General features: G+C 39.6%; 1 protein-coding gene across 2 annotated transcripts; it reads right to left on the reverse strand.

Moving 5' to 3' along the window:
• Positions 1–7,202: 7,202 nt before the first annotated feature.
• Positions 7,203–23,275, reverse strand: LOC101856059 (HAUS augmin-like complex subunit 3). Of its 2 annotated transcripts, none has more exons than XM_005110386.3 (14): positions 22,990–23,275; positions 17,790–17,982; positions 16,384–16,497; positions 15,275–15,358; positions 14,436–14,547; positions 13,665–13,871; positions 12,866–13,008; positions 12,352–12,486; positions 11,843–12,023; positions 11,280–11,432; positions 10,292–10,388; positions 9,204–9,348; positions 8,614–8,791; positions 7,203–7,944 (listed from the first exon to the last, which is right to left on the reverse strand). In XM_005110386.3, exons 2-14 carry the CDS (start codon positions 17,966–17,968, stop codon positions 7,810–7,812), a joined length of 1,863 nt encoding a protein of 620 aa, XP_005110443.1. In that variant the 5' UTR covers positions 17,969–17,982; positions 22,990–23,275; the 3' UTR covers positions 7,203–7,809. The 2 variants fall into 2 exon arrangements, with proteins under 2 accessions (XP_005110443.1, XP_005110444.1); XM_005110387.3 differs by having other exon boundaries at positions 23,166–23,271.
• Positions 23,276–23,508: the final 233 nt, after the last annotated feature.

Raw genomic sequence — 23,508 nt, forward strand, 5'->3', positions numbered from 1 at the left:
CAGGGACTAAACGTGTGAAGCATCGTTTTGTCCTCAACCCGTTTATTTTGTTTCTTACTGTCTTACTATTTTCTTAATTTTGAAATCTGTACTTACTAAATAGTTTTCCACAATTTTCACACAGCAAGTGAACCATTCTGTGGCTATGTGTTCCTGACATGATGGGGTTTTTCATATTTGGGTTGTGCTATGTAGTAATATGTTATATTATTACAGGTTTGTCCATATATATATATATATACACGTATATTTGATTTGAAATGTATACATATGTCTAGTACTAGTACACACTGACTGCTCAGGCTGTTACTATTGACTGTTTGTAGGTAGACACTGGCTGTGTAGTCTGTAGAGATAGGGGCAGAGAGCTTGAGTTGTCGATACTTCATCTACTGTCACACACGACGTACTCACATGTGCTCTCTTACTATGTTTCTGTGCTATTGTTTCTCTTGGACGTCTAGCAGTATGCAGAGTAGATTTGGAAGTGTGTGACTATTTTAGCGAATGATTCATCGTGATGAGAATATTGTATTTATAATAATATATGGATACCTTTGTCTGCGGCTTGCTGCTCTGCGAGCTGAGAGGATTATGTTACTGTGATATTGCTGGTTATGTGTTCAGATGGAAAGTTGCTTTTTGTCCTCATCAAAGGCTCATGCTTATATGCAGTTGCAGGCGCCGTAAATAATTTACCACTAAAAAATTATTTTTTTAAAAGGCTCATGCAGGGAGTAATCACAAACAACCTCCTTCCCCCGCCTGGTAAAAGCACAAAAACAAATAACTATTTTATGTGTTATGTTTTTAAAAAAGACAACAGTTAAAGCAGTGTTACTGTTTGTTCTCTGTCATTGCGGTTCCAAATTGGTGGTAGAGAAGGACATTTTTGCTTGTTTTGATAATACTGGAAGTTATCCAATCCAAAGATATCCTAATTTGAAATCAGTGCTTCTCGCTGGTGTATAACTGTGTAGCTTATTTATACGGGCTTTGGCTCTTGCTTTTCTCAGCTGTTGTTTTGAGAACTACTTTTAGTTAGTTTATGGATAATGGAGCGAAAATCAAGACAGCGTTAACAGAGTTTTTTGTTTTTTTAAAAATGTCTATAGGTAGGCATTCAGTATCACTAGTTTTAACTCTAAAATTCCCACTGAAATGTGAAGCGATGGTTTTCGTGAAGATAAAGAAGGGGAATGTTAGAATCTGAGAAATGTATTAACTCTCTCATTCACTCTCTCTCATTACTCTCACAAATACATTTGGCTGATGTCCTAGCCTATCATTCCACTTAATACGATAACTTGAGTTTATTGAAGGTTTTGTTTTGTTTCATTCCTTTTTAAAATATTTGCTCCTTTTGTTTTACTGGCTGGGGTTTCGTCGTGTGATCAAATGGGAAGCCTTTTACTCTGTACTTAACTCCCCCCGGTCGGCGGTGACTTGCCATTGGGAGGTTGTGGGGTCAGTCTGGGTTTTGGTAAATCGTAGAGCAGTGGAGGTCGTCTCTACATAATGTAAATGTTGCGTCACTTTTCTAGAACACTTGTAAGACTTTCTACTACCAAAATAGTTTATGGTTTAGTCATGGCAGAGGGGTGCATGCAATGGTTCTGCGCAAAAACGTTTTAGTTTTCACCAAGTACAGCGATATTGACTCTTTTGATGATGGCTTGGACAAATGAAGTTTTTGCTGTATGATATAAAAGAAATGTGTCCGGGGAAATTGAGATGGAACAATATACATATATATTAAATAAATCTGATATGCATCATGTGTTTTGTCAAGTGTGTGTGTAGTTAGCGTGGTTTACTTGTTTGTTGTTACTACTAGTCTGCCTTGTTACAGAACCACTACCTGACTTAGTGTCTGTAGAGTTACGACCTGTTACGTCAGCACTTTCTGCTGCAGATCATTCTGTTACCAATATTTGTGTTTTTTCATACTTTGTTACCAATAACGTTTGTTTGGTCATACTCTGTTACCAATATTTGTGTTTGATCAGACGTTTTCACCAATAACGTTTGTGTTTGGTCATACTTTGTTACCAATAATGTTTGTGTTTTGTTGTACAGTCTAGCGCACACATAGCGAAATAAGCGAGACGCGGAAACCTTCTCATTATCATTTACAAATTTTGCTTTGTACGTGTTCTAAATACAAGGAAAATACATTTAATTTACAAGAAAAAATTCAGGACTTGAAATCTGTTTTCTATGTGTGTGTTCGCTATGTGCATGCTGGACTGCACTTTTGTCGCCAGTAATGTTTGGTTTTGGCCACACATTTGTAAACAATAAATGTTTGTGTAACCTCTTGCTTGTGTTAACAATTATATTTGTGTTTCATCATACTTTTGTTATCTTTAATATTTGGCTTTCTTCTTACTTTGTGGATCTCTCAGTTCAAATCTCCTTATTTACCAGCCCATCTTTTGCGTTGTGATTACGTCTTTATTTGTAGTTTGAACGATACAAATGTATTATAATATTTATATATATATATATACATATGACATGAAGTAACCATTCCATAATAGGCACAAAATAAACATTTCAGGAAACTTTCCTTCTCCGCTGGTGGGCAGAGAGCACCTGGGGTAGGTCGTAGTTTCTGATTCTCCCTCTCTTGATTTCTGTCCTGGTTTAGGTTTTTTTCCCCAACCACCTTTGTGACAGTAGGTATCTGTGTCAGGTTTGAAAGCATTAAAACTATTCTTTTGTCCCATATTAAATTCATGTATACTCTATCTTGTTTCATGGTTTTTAATAAACTAGCTGTCATTAATTTCTAACCACAGGGGGATTTTTCTTGGCAAGATGATAGCTTGTGCTTCTTTTCTTTCCCTCTTTTGTTTCTGGCTGTCTTACTTTTGTTTTAATAAGAATTTTATTATGGCACTTGCATATTAAGTCATATTGTAAGTGCAGAAGATTAGTAGTGGGTGGTTGGCCTTCTTTCCTGTCAAAGAGCTATCGTCCTGATCTCTCCTTCTTTTTTTTGTTTGTTACTCTTTTGTAACACCTCTAATTTTCGGCACTTATATGACCTTATTGTGTTGCAAGTACCATAATACTCTTACTAAAACTTTTAAAAAAGATTAGAAGTTCTACTAGAAAGTAACAAACTAAGACAAGATGGAGGAGAGCTAAGGACGATAGATATTTTAATTCTATAGGAAAGGAGCAAACCACATCAAGTGTGCCTTCCAACCACCCTCTGTCTTACTTTGTCCATGCACAAGATGGCCATTGTTGAGTGGGCATGCATGATTCTCTCCACTTCTCCATTCACAAGCTGGTTTGTCAGATAGAATCAGCCGGCGAATGTGAGTTATGCTGCTAGCTGGTGAGATCACCTGTAGCTGTCCTCTTGGATGCTTGGATGTAGAACTGGGGGTCTTAGGAAGACGGGTTGCTCCATGCTTCCTCGCCCCTCTTCATGAGGGTCCATTTCAGTATGGGCAGGCTGATTGTCTCCATCATCAACTGGTTGTTGTAGCGTCTGAGTGATGGGGTCACACAGCCTGCTCCTCCTACCTTCACCAGGCTGCACTCCTTTCGCAATCACAATCTCCTTCGTGAAGGAGTCCTCTTCACGGCTGCTGGCTAGGTGTTCTCGGACAAGCCGTCATCTCTTGTGCTACAGAACTGTGAATGAAATGTCTGTGCTCTCGTTCGTCAACTCCTACAGCATACATGTTCCTACTGCTGCTCCTACTGCTACACAGTGTCATGAAGATCCCTCCTACCCTCGTCTGACTGCTAGAGGTGACCACGTCCAAACTCCTTGGTTTGAGAAAAATGGATATTTGGTCAGCAAGCTGTTCAACTGTACTAAGCCCTGAAAAAAAAATTTACAGAAGAGAGAAAAAATTATTTCATTCTTTTAACAATTGTACGGTACCTAAATTGTATTTTTTCTTGCCTTTTTCAACATTTGAAATCCGAATTTCAACAAAATATTTCTTTAGCACTTATAACCTATACCACAAATTAAGAAACTGCAGTGAAAAATAATTTTTTAAGAATTTGGGCTTAACACGTTTTCCCAGCTGGCTGACCTTTTATGCTACTGTGTCGTGTAAACAGAAAAATCTGGACATAGACATATGGGGAATTCTACTTACTTTACTTGTACTTTTCCTATCCCTTCCGCTGATGGCGGTGGGCGTCGCCGGGAGATGCAGACGTCTGTCTACAGCCCAGCAAGTAGCCTGATTGAAGGAGAGACTGTCTTGTTGTATGGTCTGAAGTGTGTCTGCTACAGAGTTGCTCCGACATATTGGGAATTCTGATTGTGGCGAAGCAGTTGGGTGGATTCATTTCTTATTTACAGATGTGATGGAAGTGGGTAGTTGGTGGGTGCTCTGGTATGGTTTGCTCCTCTTTTCCCTGCTTGGCATTTCATCCTCAGCTCCCCCCATTTTCGATGACAAGGATATACATGCTGTATAATGAATTGCTATGATAAAGGGTTTATATAATAAGAAATTCCCCCCCCCCCCCCCTTTTTTTTTATGTTACTCTCTAGTAACACCTCAAATCATGGACATTTCTTTGGCCTATTTGTGTTACAAGTGCTGTAAAAACTTACTATAACTAATTGGCAAGATGGAGCATTGTTTGAAAGACCCACATCTATAATTTTTGGCTAAAATGGAGGTGGTCACTTCTATATTTCCATATGCTGATGAAGTGTACACAATTATTTTTCTCTCACGTTGATCATCTATGCGGATACGAACAAACGCTGGGGGAATCTGACAGGCGTTCAAACCATATTGGTATAAGTTATAAGCTGTCAAGTTTTGCTACTAGTACTAAGGTGTACATTTCTTCCTTCTACTGTGCTCAAACTGTTCCCCATTTTTGCTTTTTTTGTTTGCCTGTTTTGTTTTTAAATTATTCACAAAAATTTTTTCTGTAACGTTTTCCCATTTACCCTGCTTGTGTTACTAATATTACATTTCCATCGTTAATTTCTTTTCCCCTGTGTCCCTTTGATCATGTTTTGTACTGACATTGACTTGTGCAATAAGGAACTGTTGGGATTCTCTGCTACTGACTGTGTAAATAAAGATAGCTCAGCACAGTACACTTTTTGTGCCTTTGTATTTCCTTCATTTCAGTATATTGCTACATGTACCTTATTGGTGGTGTTGTGCTTTAAACTGTGTATATCTGGTTTCTTGAAACAATTTCCACAAATCCTTCCTTAGATTTAGAACTACAAAGTTCTATCTGACATTTTTGGCCGTTTTGAGTAACTTAGACCATGAGGTCAGTTACCAAATATTCTGTCTGCTCTATCAAAATCGCAAGGTTATTTTGGAGTCGTTATCAAGATATTCAAAGAATTGCATTCGAAAAAGCTTGACATGTGAAACTCAAAATTTTTTGTGTGACAATTCTCTCAAAACTTAGTTTAGCCTTTACAGCACTGTGCTATTTTGAGCCCTCACTTCCCTGTGGTCCAAATAATACCACAGTCCTGGACTCCTCAGGCCTGGCCTATACTGAATGTGACTCTTATTTTTTGCTAATATTTAAAAATTTGTTATCGGCTTCTGTTTGAAATCTTCTAGGAAGAAGTAAAATGTTTTTCAGAAATAATTTGATAAACAGTAAAACTTAACTGACTGGCACCAGCTTTATGTGGCACTGGTAGTCTAGTGGTTGTGGGTGGTTAGCGGATGCCGTGGTGTAGTTTGCTCCTTCTTTTCTATCAAACACGTATCGTCCGTATCTCTGCTCGTTTTTAAAAAATGTTTCTCTCTAGTAATACCTCTAATCTTAGGCACTTAGGTGACCTATTTGTGTTGCGGCTTCGTGAAACTCTTACTAAAACTAAAACTACATTAGGTTACAGGACGTGCAACCAACTCTAATTTATAGAGTTGTGTCCTTGGGAAAGGCACTCTGCTGGAGTTTCCTCCCTTCACACTGGACAGAATGGATACTCAATTAAAGACAAAAGAAGACTGTCGTTTTTTTTATGCAGGTGTTTTACTTTTACGTCCCCATTGACACACTTTAGATCATTTAGGAGGCGCGGTTCAGACCCTGCTTTTCAAAACCAACCTGGGCTAAGAAGAGGGATACAATATCCCAGCAGAAAGACTGAGATACTCAATAAATATTCTCCCCTCTCGGGAATCGAACTTGCGTTTCCTGACGTGCGACAGCTAAGTGCCAAGCCGATGAAGACCTTGTCAACATGGTAGTGTGTCTGAACGTCTGTAATATGGCAGAGACTGCGGGACTGAGAAAGATCTTGCTAGAAGTCAGTTTTTGAAGCTATTTGCACAACTGTCAAATGGCAGCTCTTGCTGAATTTTTCCCAGGAACTGAGAATATATTGAGATCGCTATGGTCAGTCTGCACCATTCCACAATTACCCAAGTAAATATCTGGAGGTTTCCAGACAAAAAAATGTTTTTTCGAATAAAGACGTCAAGAGTTAACAATTCTTACAATATAAAGTGGACTCCGCTTAAAAACCAAGATTGAAACTGAAACAAGGAAGAACACTACACTGGAGTCCTCTGAAACAGAACTATAACAGCCGGAAGCTGACATAATGCCTTTTTGCATTTTGCTGCCAACATTTTTTTTTTGCTAATTGAAAGCCTGATCAGTTACCCTACTTGTGTGAAAAATATTAAAGTGAAACTGTGATTAGTTCTTGAATAACTTAGAATTCAAATTTCAAAATCACTTTATTTTTAAATGGTTACGCTGACGAAAAAAACATTTTTCTCGAAACAGCTGTGAAGAAAGAAAGGCGTTTTGTCAGCTTACGAGACTGTTGGATCTTCTGTATAGCTGGGTTTTTGGAATAGGGAGATTTCTTAAATAGAAGGGGGAAAAATAGCTTTATTTTCTTTCTGTTTACAGATATTTTCAGATTCACCATGTTCATTTCCATTGAAAAATAATGGGTGACCAAGTCATGGTTCTGACTTCAGCGCTCTCTTTTCCTTTTTCTCAAAGCTCGAAAAATTATCGGTATTTCGTGCTAGGAAGAAGTAAGAGAAGACAGGCAGAAACAACAGAGGAAAGGGAAAGAAGCAGGACCTGTCAGTCGCACCCTCCCTCAATCCACACAAACCCAGGTACACACACACACACATGCATGCATACACACACAAAAGAAGACACACGCAAAAAAAGCAAAAAGAAAACCAAAACAATTGTACTATGCTGATCTATTTTTATTTACAGCCAATAACAAAGAACCCCAACAGTCAACAGTTTCTTATTGTACATGTTAACGTCAGTACAAAACAAGTTCCGTGGGACAGAGGACAAAAAAAATGATAAAGTACATGGCTTTGTGGTGAAATCAGGTGCTCATCAAAATAATGAAATCAAAGAAACCACCATTTTTCCACCAGTTGAGCAATATTTATCAGACTTTTTTTCTTTGGCTCAACACCTTTTATTTCCATCTGAAAACATATTTCTGTGTGGAATTTCAGAAAAAACACAGACACAAAAAAAAAAAGAGTAAATTTTCAGTTTCCAAGGACACCAAACTTTAGTATTCAGGTATTTATCACACTTCGGCAGCCATTTTTTCGCTTAATTTATCTGGCACTAGGAGACCCCCCCCCCCCCCCCCCATTCCCATCTTCTTCAAAAGCAGAAATCTCAACTTCTGCTCAAGATAAGACGGTATTTTTTTTCACTAAAAGCAAGACAAATGTTCAAAGCTTAACGGTGATACCATTAACTTCTTCACATGCCCAACATTTGACAAGCGCCGGATTCCGTCGCGTCGTGACACACACACAAACAATTTCACGATTCCTGTATCTGCTGTGCCTTGACCCGGTCGTTGAGCCCGTTGACCACGTACTGCAGGCGGCTCGGGTTGGTGTGGAACAGGCTGAATAACTCTCGCTCTTTGCTCAACAACACGTTGTTCTTCAGGGCCTGAAGGCAGAAAGAGAGACACAGTAAAAAATTATTATTATCAACGATAATGGGAATTCATTTAGTGCTAAACCCTAGAAGGCTCTAAATGCCAAACAACGCACAATTATCACTCAAGTGACAAATCAAAGGACCGAAAATGTACATTGTGAGACTATTTAACAACACACACACACAACTCCCAAACCCACACACATATGATCACAATTCCTTTCTACCCTCCCATTCCTTAGAGTGGGTGGTTGGCGGGTGCTCTGGAGTGGCTTGCTCTTTCTTTCCCACAAACATCTATTGTCCTTATCTCTCCTAACTGACATTTGTGTTATAGCGATTAGACACTTCGCGATCACATGCATGCCCGAGACCCGAGTTCCATTCCTCAGTGAGGAGAATTTTTACCAAGTAGTCCCTACCTCCGCCTCTCTCTGTTTTACCTGTCCTGGGCAACAAGGTCATTGCACATCAGACAGGTCCACAAGTGCTCAGTTCCTTTCAGCTCCAAAACGCAAGGTATCTATACTAATTGTTCCAGTGGCTGTTTGATTATGGCAACGCCTTTCCTTTCCAGATAATTGTTCCTTTCTTCTTTCTCCCCTCTCTATCCCCATTTCCCGTATCTTAACGATTACGTCTTTCTCCTGGAATGTCAAATCAAGTGTCTAAACTCACCGTCTTCTTGGCATTGATGTCGTTGACCACCTCCATGATACATTTCTCCAGAGCATTGACGCTGGACATCAGACTGACCATAGAGACCTGGACGTCCAGCAGAGACAGGGCGGGGAGACCTCGGCTAGTGCTGGAGCCCGAGTACAGAACCGCCTCACACTCGCCCACACACGACTCGCTGGGGGGGGGGGGGGGGGGGGGGGGGAGAAAAATTAAATCCAAACATTGTATCAGCACTTTTCTTTACACACTTTTTAAAAGTACTTCTGCATAAATGTATGCTTTTCTTACTTCTAGAAAATCAAAACTTTTTATAGCATTTCTTCAGGCATACATTTCTTTCTTCTAACAAACCAAAATTTTTAACACACTTTTTTAACACTTCTACTTCTATTATATACGCATGGTTTTCTTTCTTTAAGAAAACCAAACTTTATTAAGCACTTCTATATGCATACTTTTCTTTCTTCAAGCAATTCAAATTTTAAAAAACCCACCAATTTCTATACGATACGATTAGATATAAGATAAATCTTTATTGTCCCAACAACAGCACTTTACTTTTACAGAGAGAAAATTATACAACTCACAGCTGTCCTACTTTGGCCAAACACTTTTCGTCTGCCGTCCTGTCAGCCAGCTGGACCCCATCAAGCTCCGACTGCAGTTTTCTCCCCTTGGCAACAACCTTCTGAGTCTGCAGGTATAGCGGCTTCTCTTCATCTTCGGTAACATCTGAAATTGAAAAAAAAAATAAAAAAATATCTAGGTGTTTTTATGCCGCCCCCCCCCCCCCATCAACACAATTTAGATTGACAAGAATGAGAGAACATTTAACGATACAAAGAAGATTGACAAGAACCATAATAATTTCCCTTGGAATTTTACTTTAAAATTCTCCAGCAGCAGTGTAACAGTGTGACATCTAATGCAGCCCTGATTATTTCCTTGATCTAAATGGAAGAAGATAAGAAAAGACAACATTTTATTAACTCCAACATGAGAAATTTGCTGCCGAATGGTAAATACATGCACACATAAGTCCACACAAACAAACACAAACTTATATTTCTAATTACGCACACACACAAAATCATTGGATGCATATACAAAATGACATGTATGTTGCACTTGACAATGACTGAAGAAAAGCTTGTATTGATGATGGTATGAATGTATGAATGAATTTTTACACCAGTTGGTTTTTATATTTTAAAAAATAATAACCATTTATTTTCTAGCACATGTCTAATATTCTAAAACTGTTGGTGCTACATTCATTCTAAAAACGCATAGGAATAATAAACTTCTGAAGGACAACAACAAAAAGGTAGAAACAAGACACCAGTATAACATAACCAAATGGTCAGAGAAGTAAGAAGAAAAATAATATATAATCATAACTAGTACAATCACCAAAATGCCAGTGTGGAGAGGCGGACCAAACTGTTGAACACATCCTTCAGTACTGCAAGACACACAGGGCCCTGAGACAGGAAACGTGGCCAACCCCACTGACGCTACAAGAGAAGCTATACGGGCCGCCAGATGAACTGAGCAGGACGGCCCAATTTATGACAGATACCGGACTTCAAGTGTGATGCCATCGAGAAGAAGAAGAAGAAGATAATCATTCTCCCACAGAAGCAGGAAGAAGCTATACATGAAGAACACATACCCAGCATCTGATAGAGCCTGGCTGTAGACGTGTCTCTCGTGTCCACCACGTTGCTCTCAAACTTTTTCACACTAAAATCAGGATCATCCAGCTCATTCTTTTTTTTTTTTTAAAGAAGAAAAAAGGGAGGGAAAAAAAAAGTAAGAACCACAATTCAATACGTCATGACTCACACGACACAAAAATATGGAAAAACATGAACATTTTGAAACGACAAACAACAATTAAAATTCATCTTCAAGTAAAGAAACGCTGCGAGAAGGTACTACCATGATAAATACTTTTGGTATGTGTCTTTGAGCAGGAAATGATGTCCACGGTTAAAAAATTGGTGTTCGTCCCAGTGGTAACAACAAATGACATGGAGCAACATTGATGGATTAATTATATATGCATAGATTTATGTATAGGGGAGACCACTTGAACTGATAACTGCTGACCGCCACATTGTGTTAAAGTTAGCCATGTTTTTGGTTCAGAGATGGCTCAAAATAGTGAAGAAAAAAAAAAAAGGGGGATTCTATTTTCTTTCCGTTTACCAGTGTTCCTGGATTAACAAAGTTCAGTTCAAGCAAAAATCGTACATAACAAGATCATTCACTCAGCCAAAAAAGTGTCCGCGGAAGTCCATGCATTGCTTCAGATGTCCCTGCAGTCATTGTTTTGAATCTCTCTTTCGTTTCTCTAAAGAAGAATTAGGAATAGCACAACTGCACAACTTGGTAGTTTCACTTCGACTGTTTTTCACACAAGTAGGGTAACTCTGCTCGCAAAGTGGGCACTTTTTCGAAGAGGGCGCCACCGGATTTTAAGGACACTTCATTAATTAGCTCAAAGAGAGGAGTGAACTATCTTGTACACACGATCTTCGGTTTAAGCAAAGTCTATTGTATGTAGGCAAGTCATTGTAAACCACTGAGATTAACAAAAGGGGAATCTTATTCTTTTCAAAGAAAGTTTCTATAACACACAAGACAAACAACGTTACCATTCGCTGTTGCCAGGTGCTCATCTGTCCCTGTAGAGTCTGCCTGGCAGCCGTGAGGAGACGGTGCGTCTCTTTGTGCCACCTCACCTCCATTTCGTACAGAAGCGACAGAAACTCGTTCCGCGCTCGCTGCGATACCAGCTGGTCGATCACCTGATTGAGGAAAATAGATCGTCAGATGAGACGTCTTTCTCTCTCTCTCCATCTCTTTCTCTCTCTCTCCACCTCTTTCTCTCAAGAGCCAGGTCTGGAACAGACAGCGGTGACCATCCTCTCCACTCATCCTATATTCAGCCATCCTGTGAAATACTGCGGTACCCTGATTATTTCCAGTTGACCAAGAATTGTTTGACTTTTTGAAGATGTTGCTCTTGGCCTACCTCTACCTCTTCTTGAGACGAAAAAAAATAATGAAGAAAATGAAGAAAAGTGACTTCACAAAATGACCTACCACAGGCGCTGTACAACTGTCCTCAAGGAAATACCAGTTCACAAAATGACCAACTAGTGACGTCCTACAACTAATTACAACAAAAAAAACATCAGTTCACGCAAGCTCTTACTTTGTCCTGATTTTTCATGAAGTAGTCTTGCCGCCTCAGCTTGAGGTCGTAGTCTCCGGTGAGGACGTCAGTCCCCTGCAGGCCGCCCAGCTCCACCACCAGGCCCAGCACCGACGACAGGAGGGGAGCTGACTCTGTCTGGACGGCGGCCATGTTTTGTTCCGCATCGCGCTTGCGTTGGCTGATGAGAAAGTAAATATATCATGAGTGAAGGTGAGCTTGCTAGGTAGGAATGATCACAAAGTGGGTGTCACGCCCTCTTGGACACTACATAGATCATCTAGGGGGAAGGCTGCATTAACCAACCTGTAAGGGCCAACCCTTGCTGTGAGGGACACAACATCTCAGCAGACAGAAGGAAACATGAAACACACAGAACTTTAACCATCTCTCTTATAAGAGACCGCAGTTATCAGGAAGAATCTCTATGATTCACTCTAGTTATCAGTTAGGTACATGAAGCCACAAACGGGTACATAAAGTTTTTTTCAAATCACACCGACTCCCACCTGATCTCTTTTGGCGACAACGGGAACTGGTCCGACTTGAGGAGACGGAGAATGGAACCAGCCTCTCGCACGGCACACAGAGCCCTCTGGGAGTTGACCAGAGCGTTGATGCGAGCAGTTTCGCTCACAGGAAAACTGAACAAAGGAAAGCAGTCCTTGACTTGAAAGATACAAAACGAATTATTCTAAAAGCAACTGAAACAAAACAGAAAAAATAACATACAAATTATCAGCCTAAAAATAAAGATTTCAAGAACAAAAATAAAACAAAACCCATGAACAAACAAACAGGGATGGCACTTGGAATTAATGAAAATACCTGAACATTTACAAAGTTGCATTTGCAAATAAAAAGACAGTTAAGACTTATCAATTGACACAACTAATATGAGGCTAAAAAGAAAATAAATGCTTCAAATAATAGCTGTTCCCCTAGCTGAAATAACGGAAACCCCCCTCCCGAAAAACGGCCTCCCTGAAAAACATTCAGAAATTAATCATTCTAAGTTCCTACATCTCCTGAATCCGTGTGAATTCTCGACAGTCGTCAAGAAACGTGTCCTTCTCGTCCCCACTTAGGGCCACGTTCTGAGGGGAGCTGACGTCCAGAAGACTGTATTCTGCTGTCTCCCTCTCACCAGCCAGCTCGGCCAAACCCTACATCACAAGACAACAACATTTTCTCTGTATTTCAAATGTAAAACTGAAATCCACATGAAGGACTCTCATCATAAATCTTAGCAAAACGTTAACATCAAAACACCATTGTTGTTATGGAAATTAAGTAATGTGTAACAGGGTTTTTTTTTAGCAGTGTATGATTTCAAAAGTTAACATTTGCCTTACAGAGGCTTTTAGTGATTTTCACACATACAAAAGTGCCAATTGGCTACGAACTAAAATCCTGAACTTTTTGAACCTCATAAAAGCACATGCAGCTGGGAACTCAAACTCTATGGGTCATAATTATTGTCTATTATATCTTGTATCAAAACTATTTTTATTTAAAGCGCAAATGGTAGACAATTTCATAAGCCTGGACTTCCAGAATTATCCGAAAAAACCTGTCACCTCTGCACACATCCTGTCTCTTGCAGCTTCAGTAGTCTATATTCTTACATCAGTTTAGCAGCAAGAGCACACAATCAGATATCAGATGGATAGAGAGGAAGGCCCAGGATAAAATGGATGGGGGGGGTCAGTGGAACATTAGACAAAAACAATAAAACCATGCAACAAACAACAGAAGAATGTTTGCTTCTCCCCTCGACATCTCACAGTAACAGAGGCCGGAAAAGGTAAAGTATTCTCACGCTGAAAAACTGCTTCTTGGTAAAAGCAGTCAAATCCCTGGAGAACTTTTCTTCTGCATCGTGAAACGCTTTTAATTCGGCTTGAGAGAGGAAATCACACGATGCCTCAACTCCAGTCCTGGATTCCTTGGATGTCTTCGACGGACAGTTGTACAGCTCTATCAAGGCACCGACACTGCCAACTAGCTTCTGAAGAGACTCGTCAATCTGAAAACAAACAAAGTTCCTTTCTCAGTTTTTCCCATGTTTGTGTCAGGCCATTGTGGTGTTTGGAGAGACAAGATAACGAAACTGACATTTGTTGTAAACAAAAATGTTCAACAAGAGTTTTCATTAGTAGCTCTTCTTTCAAGTGCTAGATCTAGATCTGAAATAGACATCTGTGAATGTTATCCGAGCGTTTCCCCATCACCCATCCGTCCGTCCAAAGTCTCCAACTAAGTTATTCTTGGTCAACCTATGCCTCTTTTGTCATTAGTAACTAGCACTACAAAAAATGACCAGAACGGAGAAGAAAATACACAAATGAAGGAGTACCATATTATAATATAGAAGGGATTGACACACAAAAAACTAACGTTTTTTTTAAGTAAGAGTTTTACGCTACTTGCACATAGTAGGTCATTTTAATAATAGCCTAAAATTAGAGAGTAACAAAGTAAAGAAAGAGGAGAGATAAAGTTGGTAGACAAGAAGGAGCAAACCACATAAGAGCACCTGCCAACCATCCATACAATTAAAATTGTTTCCAAACTGCACCAAAGGGTTTACCTTTGCGTTGACAGCTCCACACCTCTCCACACTCTGTCTGTTCATCTTCAGCCACTGTTCCTTCACCTCTCTCATCTTTGTCAGCTTGTTCTTCACTGCCATGTGGTGAACACTGTTTGGTAAAAAAAAATATATATATCATTGGAAAGTTGTTCAAATGTTCCAAGCTCAGAAAGTAAAATTTTCATGAGAGAAAAAAAAACTGTTTCATTCTTTTAAAACTTGTACCAAGATGATCTTTTCTGGCTTTTTTCAACATTTAGTATTTGATTTAGACAAAATATTTCTGGAGATCATGCAACTGATAACACAGATTAAAAAATTGCAATAAAAATTTTTCAGAATTTTTGGCTTAATACCTGAAAACTGGCCGACGAAATCGAACCCATGTATTTTGTGTGCAATGGTGGAGAGCCTAACCATTACACCACAGACACAAGTCACTTCAAAACACTTGACATCCAAATCAGTTTACACCAAACATCGTACAGTGCCCTACAAAATTTTGAAGTCAGCAGTGTACATAATGTTAGTACGGTAAGGCTAGTGTGAACCCAAGTGAGTGATAGGGGCCAGTGGTTCTAGTAGCAGTAGATACCACTCAGTTTGACAATGCAGTCAAAATTGTTCAAGACAGCCACTCACTGTCGAGGAGAGAAGTGGTTGTCTTGGACAGTGTCATTATAATATAGAAAAAAACCCAAGGGGAAGCGGAAAGTGGAAATTTTGGCAGGTGATTGTCTTCGACAGGTGGCCGTTAGAGCAAAATTAAGGGAAAGTAGTCAGTAGAATTAAAAAAGTTAGTACTTGTTAATTCTTGACTGCAGACAAGAATATACCTCAAATTATTATTCCTTTTCATCAGCATACTTTTTCTAGCTTTCACCTTCTCCAGTGACTGTTTGAGTTCTTCAATGTCAGACCTGCGAGTGAAATATATCATCAGATAACATTACAACACAGCAGCTCTTTTAAAGACTCATAAAGCATCATTCTAATAAGAACACAATACATATTACCCCCCCCCCCTCCCCAATCCATCAATCCATGGATGAAATATGAGAGACAGTCAATATTTGGATTCACAGATCTAACATACTCCATCACAGTGTAAAATAGCATGCAAGGCAAAGCAACATAGTATACAAACACTAACTCAATGGACCCGAGACCTCGAAATATCGAGGGTGAGGCTGAAATGTCCATGCCCCGAGACAGCCATATTTCAGGGCTTGGAGTAACCTGTTTCGACTTGCACCTACCCAGAAGTAGACAGACAGACAGACAGACAGATTGGCACACTAAGCAGGAGTTCTGGAGACAGGAGGTTAGGAACAGTTTTATTAAATGTGTGTTTTTGCATGAGTACTAACACAATACTAATAGCATGCCTGTTTTTTTGTTTGTTTTTCTTGGGAGCCCAGGGGGGAGGGTTTTTTAAGGCGTGGAAGCCTAGGGTTCATTAAAGTAATAGGTTAAACTCTTGAAAAGCCTAGGTTGATTTTCCTTGCATTAAAAACAAAGATTTTAATTTCCATCGTAATTTCAAAATTCCCTGTCGATTCACATTTATTCATAACACCAACAAAAACAAACAAACAACACCAACAATATACAGCAGCCTCCAGAGTTACTTTTTCCTTCTCAAATCTTGCACTCTTCCTCGTGCAAGTCACTTCAAAATTTTCATGCGTCTCTCCAAAATACACACGCATTCCAGTTTTTGTAAGTTTTACAGAAATTGCGACACAAAAGGATCATAAGTGCCGAAGATTTAAAGATGTTACTAGAGAGTAACAAATATAAAAAGGAGTAGAGATAAGGACTGGGAAAAAAGGAGCAAAAGCCACTAAAACACCTGCCAACTTAACACAAAACTATATCAAACTATAATATATTAAGATATAACTACACATAACCTGATGTTTAGTTTCTTCAATATACATACCGTAGATGATCTACATCCAACCCTTCGGTCACACTATCAGTCGGGATGGACGCCAAAGTTTCATTCAGTTGTGATCCCTCCAACACACATCCTTTGGCTTCAAGTTGTTGAAATCTAAGTGACAAAACAGAGTGTTTAAAAAAAATCCATCCATAGTTTTTACACTTTACCTAAAGGGAATGGAACAAAAGTAAAACAAAAGCAGCTGTGTCTGTAGAAGACTTTGCAAAGAACATTTTGGCTTGATATTAAAAAGATTTTGAAAGTGTGTGAATAGGCATCATGAGTGACCCAACAACAGCAGCTAAATGTATACAATTTTTCTTGTTCTTTGAATTCAGTGTACACTCCTAGACTGCAACATCCGATTCCAATACAATCAAGAAAGCCCACAAATGAGCCAGCTTAGTGAATAGGAGGATTATTATCATGTCATAATATTAATATATTATATAAGTTCAGCATCTAGTGTCCCAACACCCTAACCTGTAGCCCCCCCCCCCCCCAATTTGCACATCACAATGCGTTGTTCCCTGCTCCACTGCTCCTTTAAGACATAAGAGGCCACCCCCACCCCACCCCCCACTGTGAATACTGTCCATAGCTTTTTGCATCTTAACAGATGAAGCTAAAGCAGCCTGCATGATACAACTTTGGCTGGGTGGTAGACACAGAGTACGTAAATTGCCCAGGTACAACTTCCCTCCCTTCAGATTTGACTTCCTTGATATAATGCTCCAAACTATGTGAACACTACACAGTGACTAGATGGCTGCTAGGTTAAGTGTATAGGGTTATATTAGTGACAAGGAATCTGAACTTGAAAGGGTTTGGGGGCCCTCGTGGCCTAGAGGTAAAGGTGTTCACCTCTCATCTTTCCGTAGTCTTGAATTCGAATCCGGACAGCGACGGAAAATTTTCTTCTCTATAATGTTCTCCTTTCACATCCTTTCCTGCTCTCTAACAATATTTTCATTTGCTTTCGACTCCTATTTCTGCCCCCACCCCCTCACCTACTTTGCCCCCTCCTCTGGGCTCTTGATTCTACTGCCTTTCTAACTGCTACTCCTTGCCTCCTTCTTACTGCTATATTTCAGCCACACCCCTGATCCTATGGTAGGTAAGATCTACACCTAGCCTTCTCAGACAAGGGTGAAAAATCTCGAAGGTCCTGTGTGCAAGTTGGCCCATGTAAAAGATTCCTTGGTGGTCCAAAATCGATAAGAGTAGGCCGCCACCTTTGCAAAATTCAAAATTTCATATCACAACTGAAAATGTTTAATGTTTCTCGAGTGCTCATATGACCGTATCCAGACGCGAGCGTCGTAAAAAGCTTACCAAAAAAAAAAAGGTTAAAGTTTAAATCAATGTCACTAAAGGCAAACTGATCAAACTAGACCACTCACTCCAGAAGTTCCTGACTTGTAATAACATTATCCACACTGACATTATTAGAAAACCAGTGCATAAACGGCTGGGTAGCCACTTTTTCAAAAGCCCAATCTACAGCATGTGGATCCACTTTCTCCACTTGCGGCCAACCAATCTGTCTTGATGTCTCCAACAGTTGCTTTGAAGAAGTCATGGCGACTCAATTCCCTGAAAAACAAACAAACCCTAGACAAATGATTAAAAATGTTAAATCTATTATTTATATGCATATAAATCTATATTTATATATATATATATATATACGGAGTGATTATTCTCACCCGGGGTGAGGATAAACAGGATATTATTCTCACCCGGGGTGAGAATAAAATTGATACTCTATTCTCACCCTGGTTTTTTCGTTTCGGGCATCATAGGACCCCTGTCAATGAGCGCTCCAGACAACAAAACTCGCCTCCCTCTCTCACTCCGCTGAGCGCGCGAGGCGACTAAAATCCCCAACGGGCAGGCCAGCTCTTGAGCGAGGGAGGCGACTGTTGTCAATTTGGGGGAAAACCTTATCTTTTGAGCAAATAGCGTTACCTTTTGTTGCCATAATCTATTGGTTCTGTAATTTAAAATTTTACTCTTGAATTTTACTCTCAAAATTAAGAAAAAAATAAGCCTAGGGTCAAGGCACTGCATGCCTTAATAAAAATATAAGCCAAGGGTCAAGGCACTGCGTGACTTAAAAATAACAGTGGGTTCTGTTAGGGAGTATAACAATTAAACATGTTTTTTGTGTTGTAAACAAATGCCAATTCTAACATTACAACAACAAACTATTACTAACATTATTTCATTAAAAACAGCTTTCAGTTAAGGCTATTATTTTTAAAAACATACTACTCTGGCAAGTGAATTCCTTTTTGAATTCAGAATACACTTGTCTAGGGTTTTGGTGAAAATATTTAAGCTTATTATTCGTGCATACTCTCAAGATTTTTAAAAATGAAACAACAATCCCCGCGGGAGCCTAGAAAAATCTGCCAGCGCCCTGGGTCAGGTCACGAAAGGTAACTCTAACAATTTACAAATCATTTTCTATCATCCAGCCTACCAGTTCTCAACACCCAGGTAGGCCTAAGAATAAAAATCCATTGCATTCTCAGACCAGGTGAGAATAATATTCATTTTATTCTCATTCGGGGTGAAAATAACAATATAATATTATTCTCACCCCGGGTGAGAATAAAATGGATATTATTCTCACCCCAGGTGAGAATAATATTAAATTTTTGCAAGTGGCAATTCTTCGGCGCCGCGCCGGTCAATAGATTGGAAGCTATTCTCCAGCATCACGCCGCCGGTCTATTACTAATGAATTACAATGTATTTGTCGGCGCAGATTTTGAGCCAAGGCCTAGTAAGTCTACCTTTCATTATATTTTATCTATGATAATTATCTAACGTAACTTTATTCATTTATTTGGGTCGTCCATTTGCTTATTTTAAAATATTGATTCAGTTTTTTTAAACGCTCAAAGTTGAATTTGTGTCTAAAATCCTGTCTAGTCATATAGTATAGCTTGATGTTTAAAACTTATTTTTTGTTGTTGTAATTTTCGATAAATTTAACTGATATTTCGCGACCTCAGTATTTTCTTGTCTTATCTCCATTTTTGTAAACAGTGAAAATGTGACTTCTTCTAAATGCTCACTCTCTTTGTTATGAACTCGCGTCACTAGTGGTGAACATGCACATTTCTCCTAGCACCCTACATAATTCTGAATTGGAGGAATTCAGGCAGTTTGTGTCTGAAAACTTATCGTCTGTATCAATTCGAAGTGGCACGAAGTGGTGAAGTTATGGGAATTTTTTTCCAAGACAAACAGATGAGAGAGGTATTTGCAAATCTGCGCCGACAAATAATTGATTAGTAATAGACCGGCGGCGTGACGCCGAAGAATAGCTTCCGATCTATTGACCGGCGCGACGCCGGAGAATAGACACACTTGCTAAATTTTTATTTTCACCCCCGGTGAGAATAACGACAGCAATAGATTTTAGATTTCTATATAATATATATATATATGGAAGTGGTTATTCGCACCGGGTGCGCGCATAAGAATTAATATTATTCGCACCGGGTGTGTGCATAAGAATTAATATTATTCGCACCGGGTGTTCGAATAAGAAATAATTATATTCGCACAGGGTCGACCCGACCTGCGCGAGATCGCTGCGTGAGATTGGCAAATGATGCGAGAGTCCGCGAAACTAGGCGGTCTTGGCCTATATAATAAGCTTACCTGCGTAGCATTTTCATTTTTCAAAACAGAGCCCTGAGGGAAACCTTGCCAGTAGCATTCTGTTGGCCCCAAGGCTATTGCATCGCAAATCTGAAATTACTCAACACCTAGTTCTAGTTTTTCTAGATCTATTCAGCATGGAAGTGGGAGCCAAGTTCAAGAGCTTAAAATTTTCAGAGTTCACAGAGGCTCTGAAAGAGTATGAAAGTACTAATAACAAAATTCGTGGTGACACGATCCACCAAAATTGGCCAAACAGACCCCTTGAGTGCTGTTTACGTGTACCAGTCAATCGGGTTCCAGTGCAAGCAGGGGCAGCGCCACCATTATTACCTCTTTAAATTAATAAACAATTTTTTAACAAAAAAGGATCAAAGGTGCAGATATAAAATGCACCCTGTAGAGGTTCTATCTAAATGTACACATGTGTACATTTTAGTTGACGGCAGCTTGAGGGGGGGGGGGGGGGGGGTCATTTGTGAACAGTCCTTAAGAGTAAAACTGCAATCAATCGGCCATAAATAATATGATGTATTATTACAGAGTTACTACATAACGTTGATTTTGGACCTCATTTGTCACACCCAGGTATCCCACCTTTAGTTTTAGGCACAGGGTTTTAATTTTGGAAAGCACTGGGAATAGGCCAGAATTGTTCCCAGTGTCACTGGGATGAGGCCAAGAAACTATTCCCAGTGACACTGAGAACAGACAGGCCCATTAGATGTCTAGATCTATTGTTCCCACAATGATCTACATGGGCATGATGATGATGGGTTACTAAATACTAGACTATACACATGTATTTTTCTTTATCTAATGTAGATCTAGATATTTAAGAGTTGATTAAGATTCTGGTGTGAGTGGAAGAATTTTTTTTAAAAGAAAGGAATGGTCATTCTATGCTTGCTTGTTATTCATCATATACATTAGATCTAGATCTAATACGGATTTTGGAGACCACGGTACAGGACAGGCAAAAATCCTTCCCGATTCTCCATTTCTTCTAGAATCTAGGCTACGGTCAAGTCTTGGCGCAAGTAAACGAAGAGAAGAAAAGTCTGAACTTAATTGAGAAGAGAGCCTACAGTACACGTTAGAAACGAATCTAGATACCTCCACCGTGTGACCGTGTCTCCCTCTCTTTTCACTGGTCTGGTAAACTTCACCCGCGCTTCTATCGTCTCTCAAATCATTAGTCTCATGGTACCTCTTAGGCCTAGCCTACGCTGGCAATGTAGGTCCACTAAAGTAAAGCTCTTGAGCAGAGCAAACTATAAAATGTTCCTGGTCAACTTTTCTCTGTTTATTATAATTGATCTGCATGTGGCAGCTCCCCCCCCCCCCCCCCCCCCCTGTCGAATACTAGATATATAAGTCTAAGTATCCTAATAACTTAAGTGCTGAATGTGCGGTCCACCACAAATTAGCGTACTACGACTAATTCAGAAAACCAGGAACCTGCTGGTCCATCCTCCACTTCTGGTCTCCCTCCGCTGCCTTCCCCAGAAAAAAAAAAGGAGCAAAAATAAGCCTACGACATGTAATCAAGAAAATCAGGAACCTGCTGGTCAATCCTCCACTTCTGGCAGAGAGTTTACAGTATTACTGTAAACCCTCTCTGCTTCTGGTCTCCCTCCACTGCCTCCCCCTAAAAAGAAACAGCGGCTGGGATCAAGTAATACTATATATAATAGTGAGAACCCTGCGCCTGTTCCTGCGGTAAACGTCCTCATCCGATGCCTAGACATTCCGGACTTTGATCTCTTCAATCATTCGGATAACAGGTCCGTTTACAACTTTGTCTCGTCCCCCCTTCTCTCTCTCTCTCTCTCTCTCTCTCGTGGTATTCTCGCAGCCCTCACTCACTCTGCCTCGCCGGGAACTAGTTCGTGTAGTGGTCGATTAGGACCCATGACTGTATAAGTATAAGTCCGTTGTTTGCCTAGAGCGCATTAATACATATATAAACACGGTGGGTCCACCAAAGTTCAATCCAGCCCCTATGATCTTTGTCCTTGCGCGATGAGGAGAAAAAAATGAGGAAATGGTTGGTTGATTTCCATCCTTCTTTTGAAACACCCTGTAGGTGCGAATATACATAACTTCATAGTATTCACACACCCTGTGCGAATATAACTTCATATAGTATTCACACACCCTGTGCGAATATAATTTCATAATATTCCCACACCCTGTGCGAAAAAAATTTCATAGTATTCGCACACCCTGTGCGAATAAAATTTCATAGTATTCGCACACCCAGTGCGAATAAAATTTCAAAGTATTCACATACCCTGTGCGAATAACTACAGCCATAAATCACCATGCAAATTAAATATAAACAAATTTTAAAAATTAGTAGTTTCCCCATTGTTTTTCTGTGTAGAATATGTTGGGTCATAAAAGACACAAAAAGGCCCAGAAGGCAGAAAAAGGGAAGGGGGAAACAGAGAGGTGGGGAAAGTGAAGAGGGTTTAATAACTGGTAGGCTACCTTGTTACTTGTTGGTTCGCATGCCTAACTGAACATCTAACTGGTTCCTTATTTCAAGGACGAAATGAGCGTGTGAGAGAGCGAGGATGAGAGAAGCTAGTTTTCAGGACTAGGACTTTGTTATTCTTTCCACAGATCTACTGTAGACATCTAGATCTAGATTTAGATCTAGAGTACTGTACTAGATCTAGATCTAGATCTAGACTGTACTCAATACTTCACTTCATCCAATTCATTCACTCTGTCTCCCCAAGTCCAATGAAGTCTCCACCAACATTTTGTTCATTGTTATCATGCTTACATGACATTCATTAATTTTCGGGGTTTTGTAACACAATAAATCAGAAAGTTCAATATTGACAATAACCGTCAGACTCAGACTGCAGAACTAGATCTACTGTCGACGAACAAATTTTACTTTAAGAATTTAAGGAAAAGGACTGAAGTCTGATGAAGTTGATCTGGACTTTGGGGTGACTTGATTCTTGACTCTTGACTCTTGAGACCTGAGACTGCTGAAATGGTTTTGCTTTTAATCCCTGTTCAGGTCTCGAATCATGACAGATTAGGAGAAACTGTCAAAGAAAGAAAGTTGCCCTCACCAATTTCGCGGTGAAAAAGGTCTATTGTACACAATGTGTAAGTCGGAAAATTCAAAGGAAAGACACTGTTTGTGTTGATGTCAAGTGCCATGAAAAATACGGAACAGAAAATCAGAAATCTTACATGTCAGAGTTAAGAAAACGAAAGTTAGGATTTGGCTATTCGACAGACCATTGGTTAAAAAATTTTGCCGGAAATTGTAGCAGCCAATGATATTTAACTCCAGGTTCAGAGCTCTTAATGGCGGTCAAAACAAAAGAAAAGCTAGATCTTGTGTGTTTTGTACAAAAACCAGTCGACAAATTGAACTTAAAGGGAATATCTAAACAAAAATTATATAAC

This window comes from Aplysia californica, unplaced genomic scaffold (genome assembly GCF_000002075.1).
Source record: "Aplysia californica isolate F4 #8 unplaced genomic scaffold, AplCal3.0 scaffold00885, whole genome shotgun sequence".
Taxonomy (NCBI): domain Eukaryota; kingdom Metazoa; phylum Mollusca; class Gastropoda; order Aplysiida; family Aplysiidae; genus Aplysia; species Aplysia californica.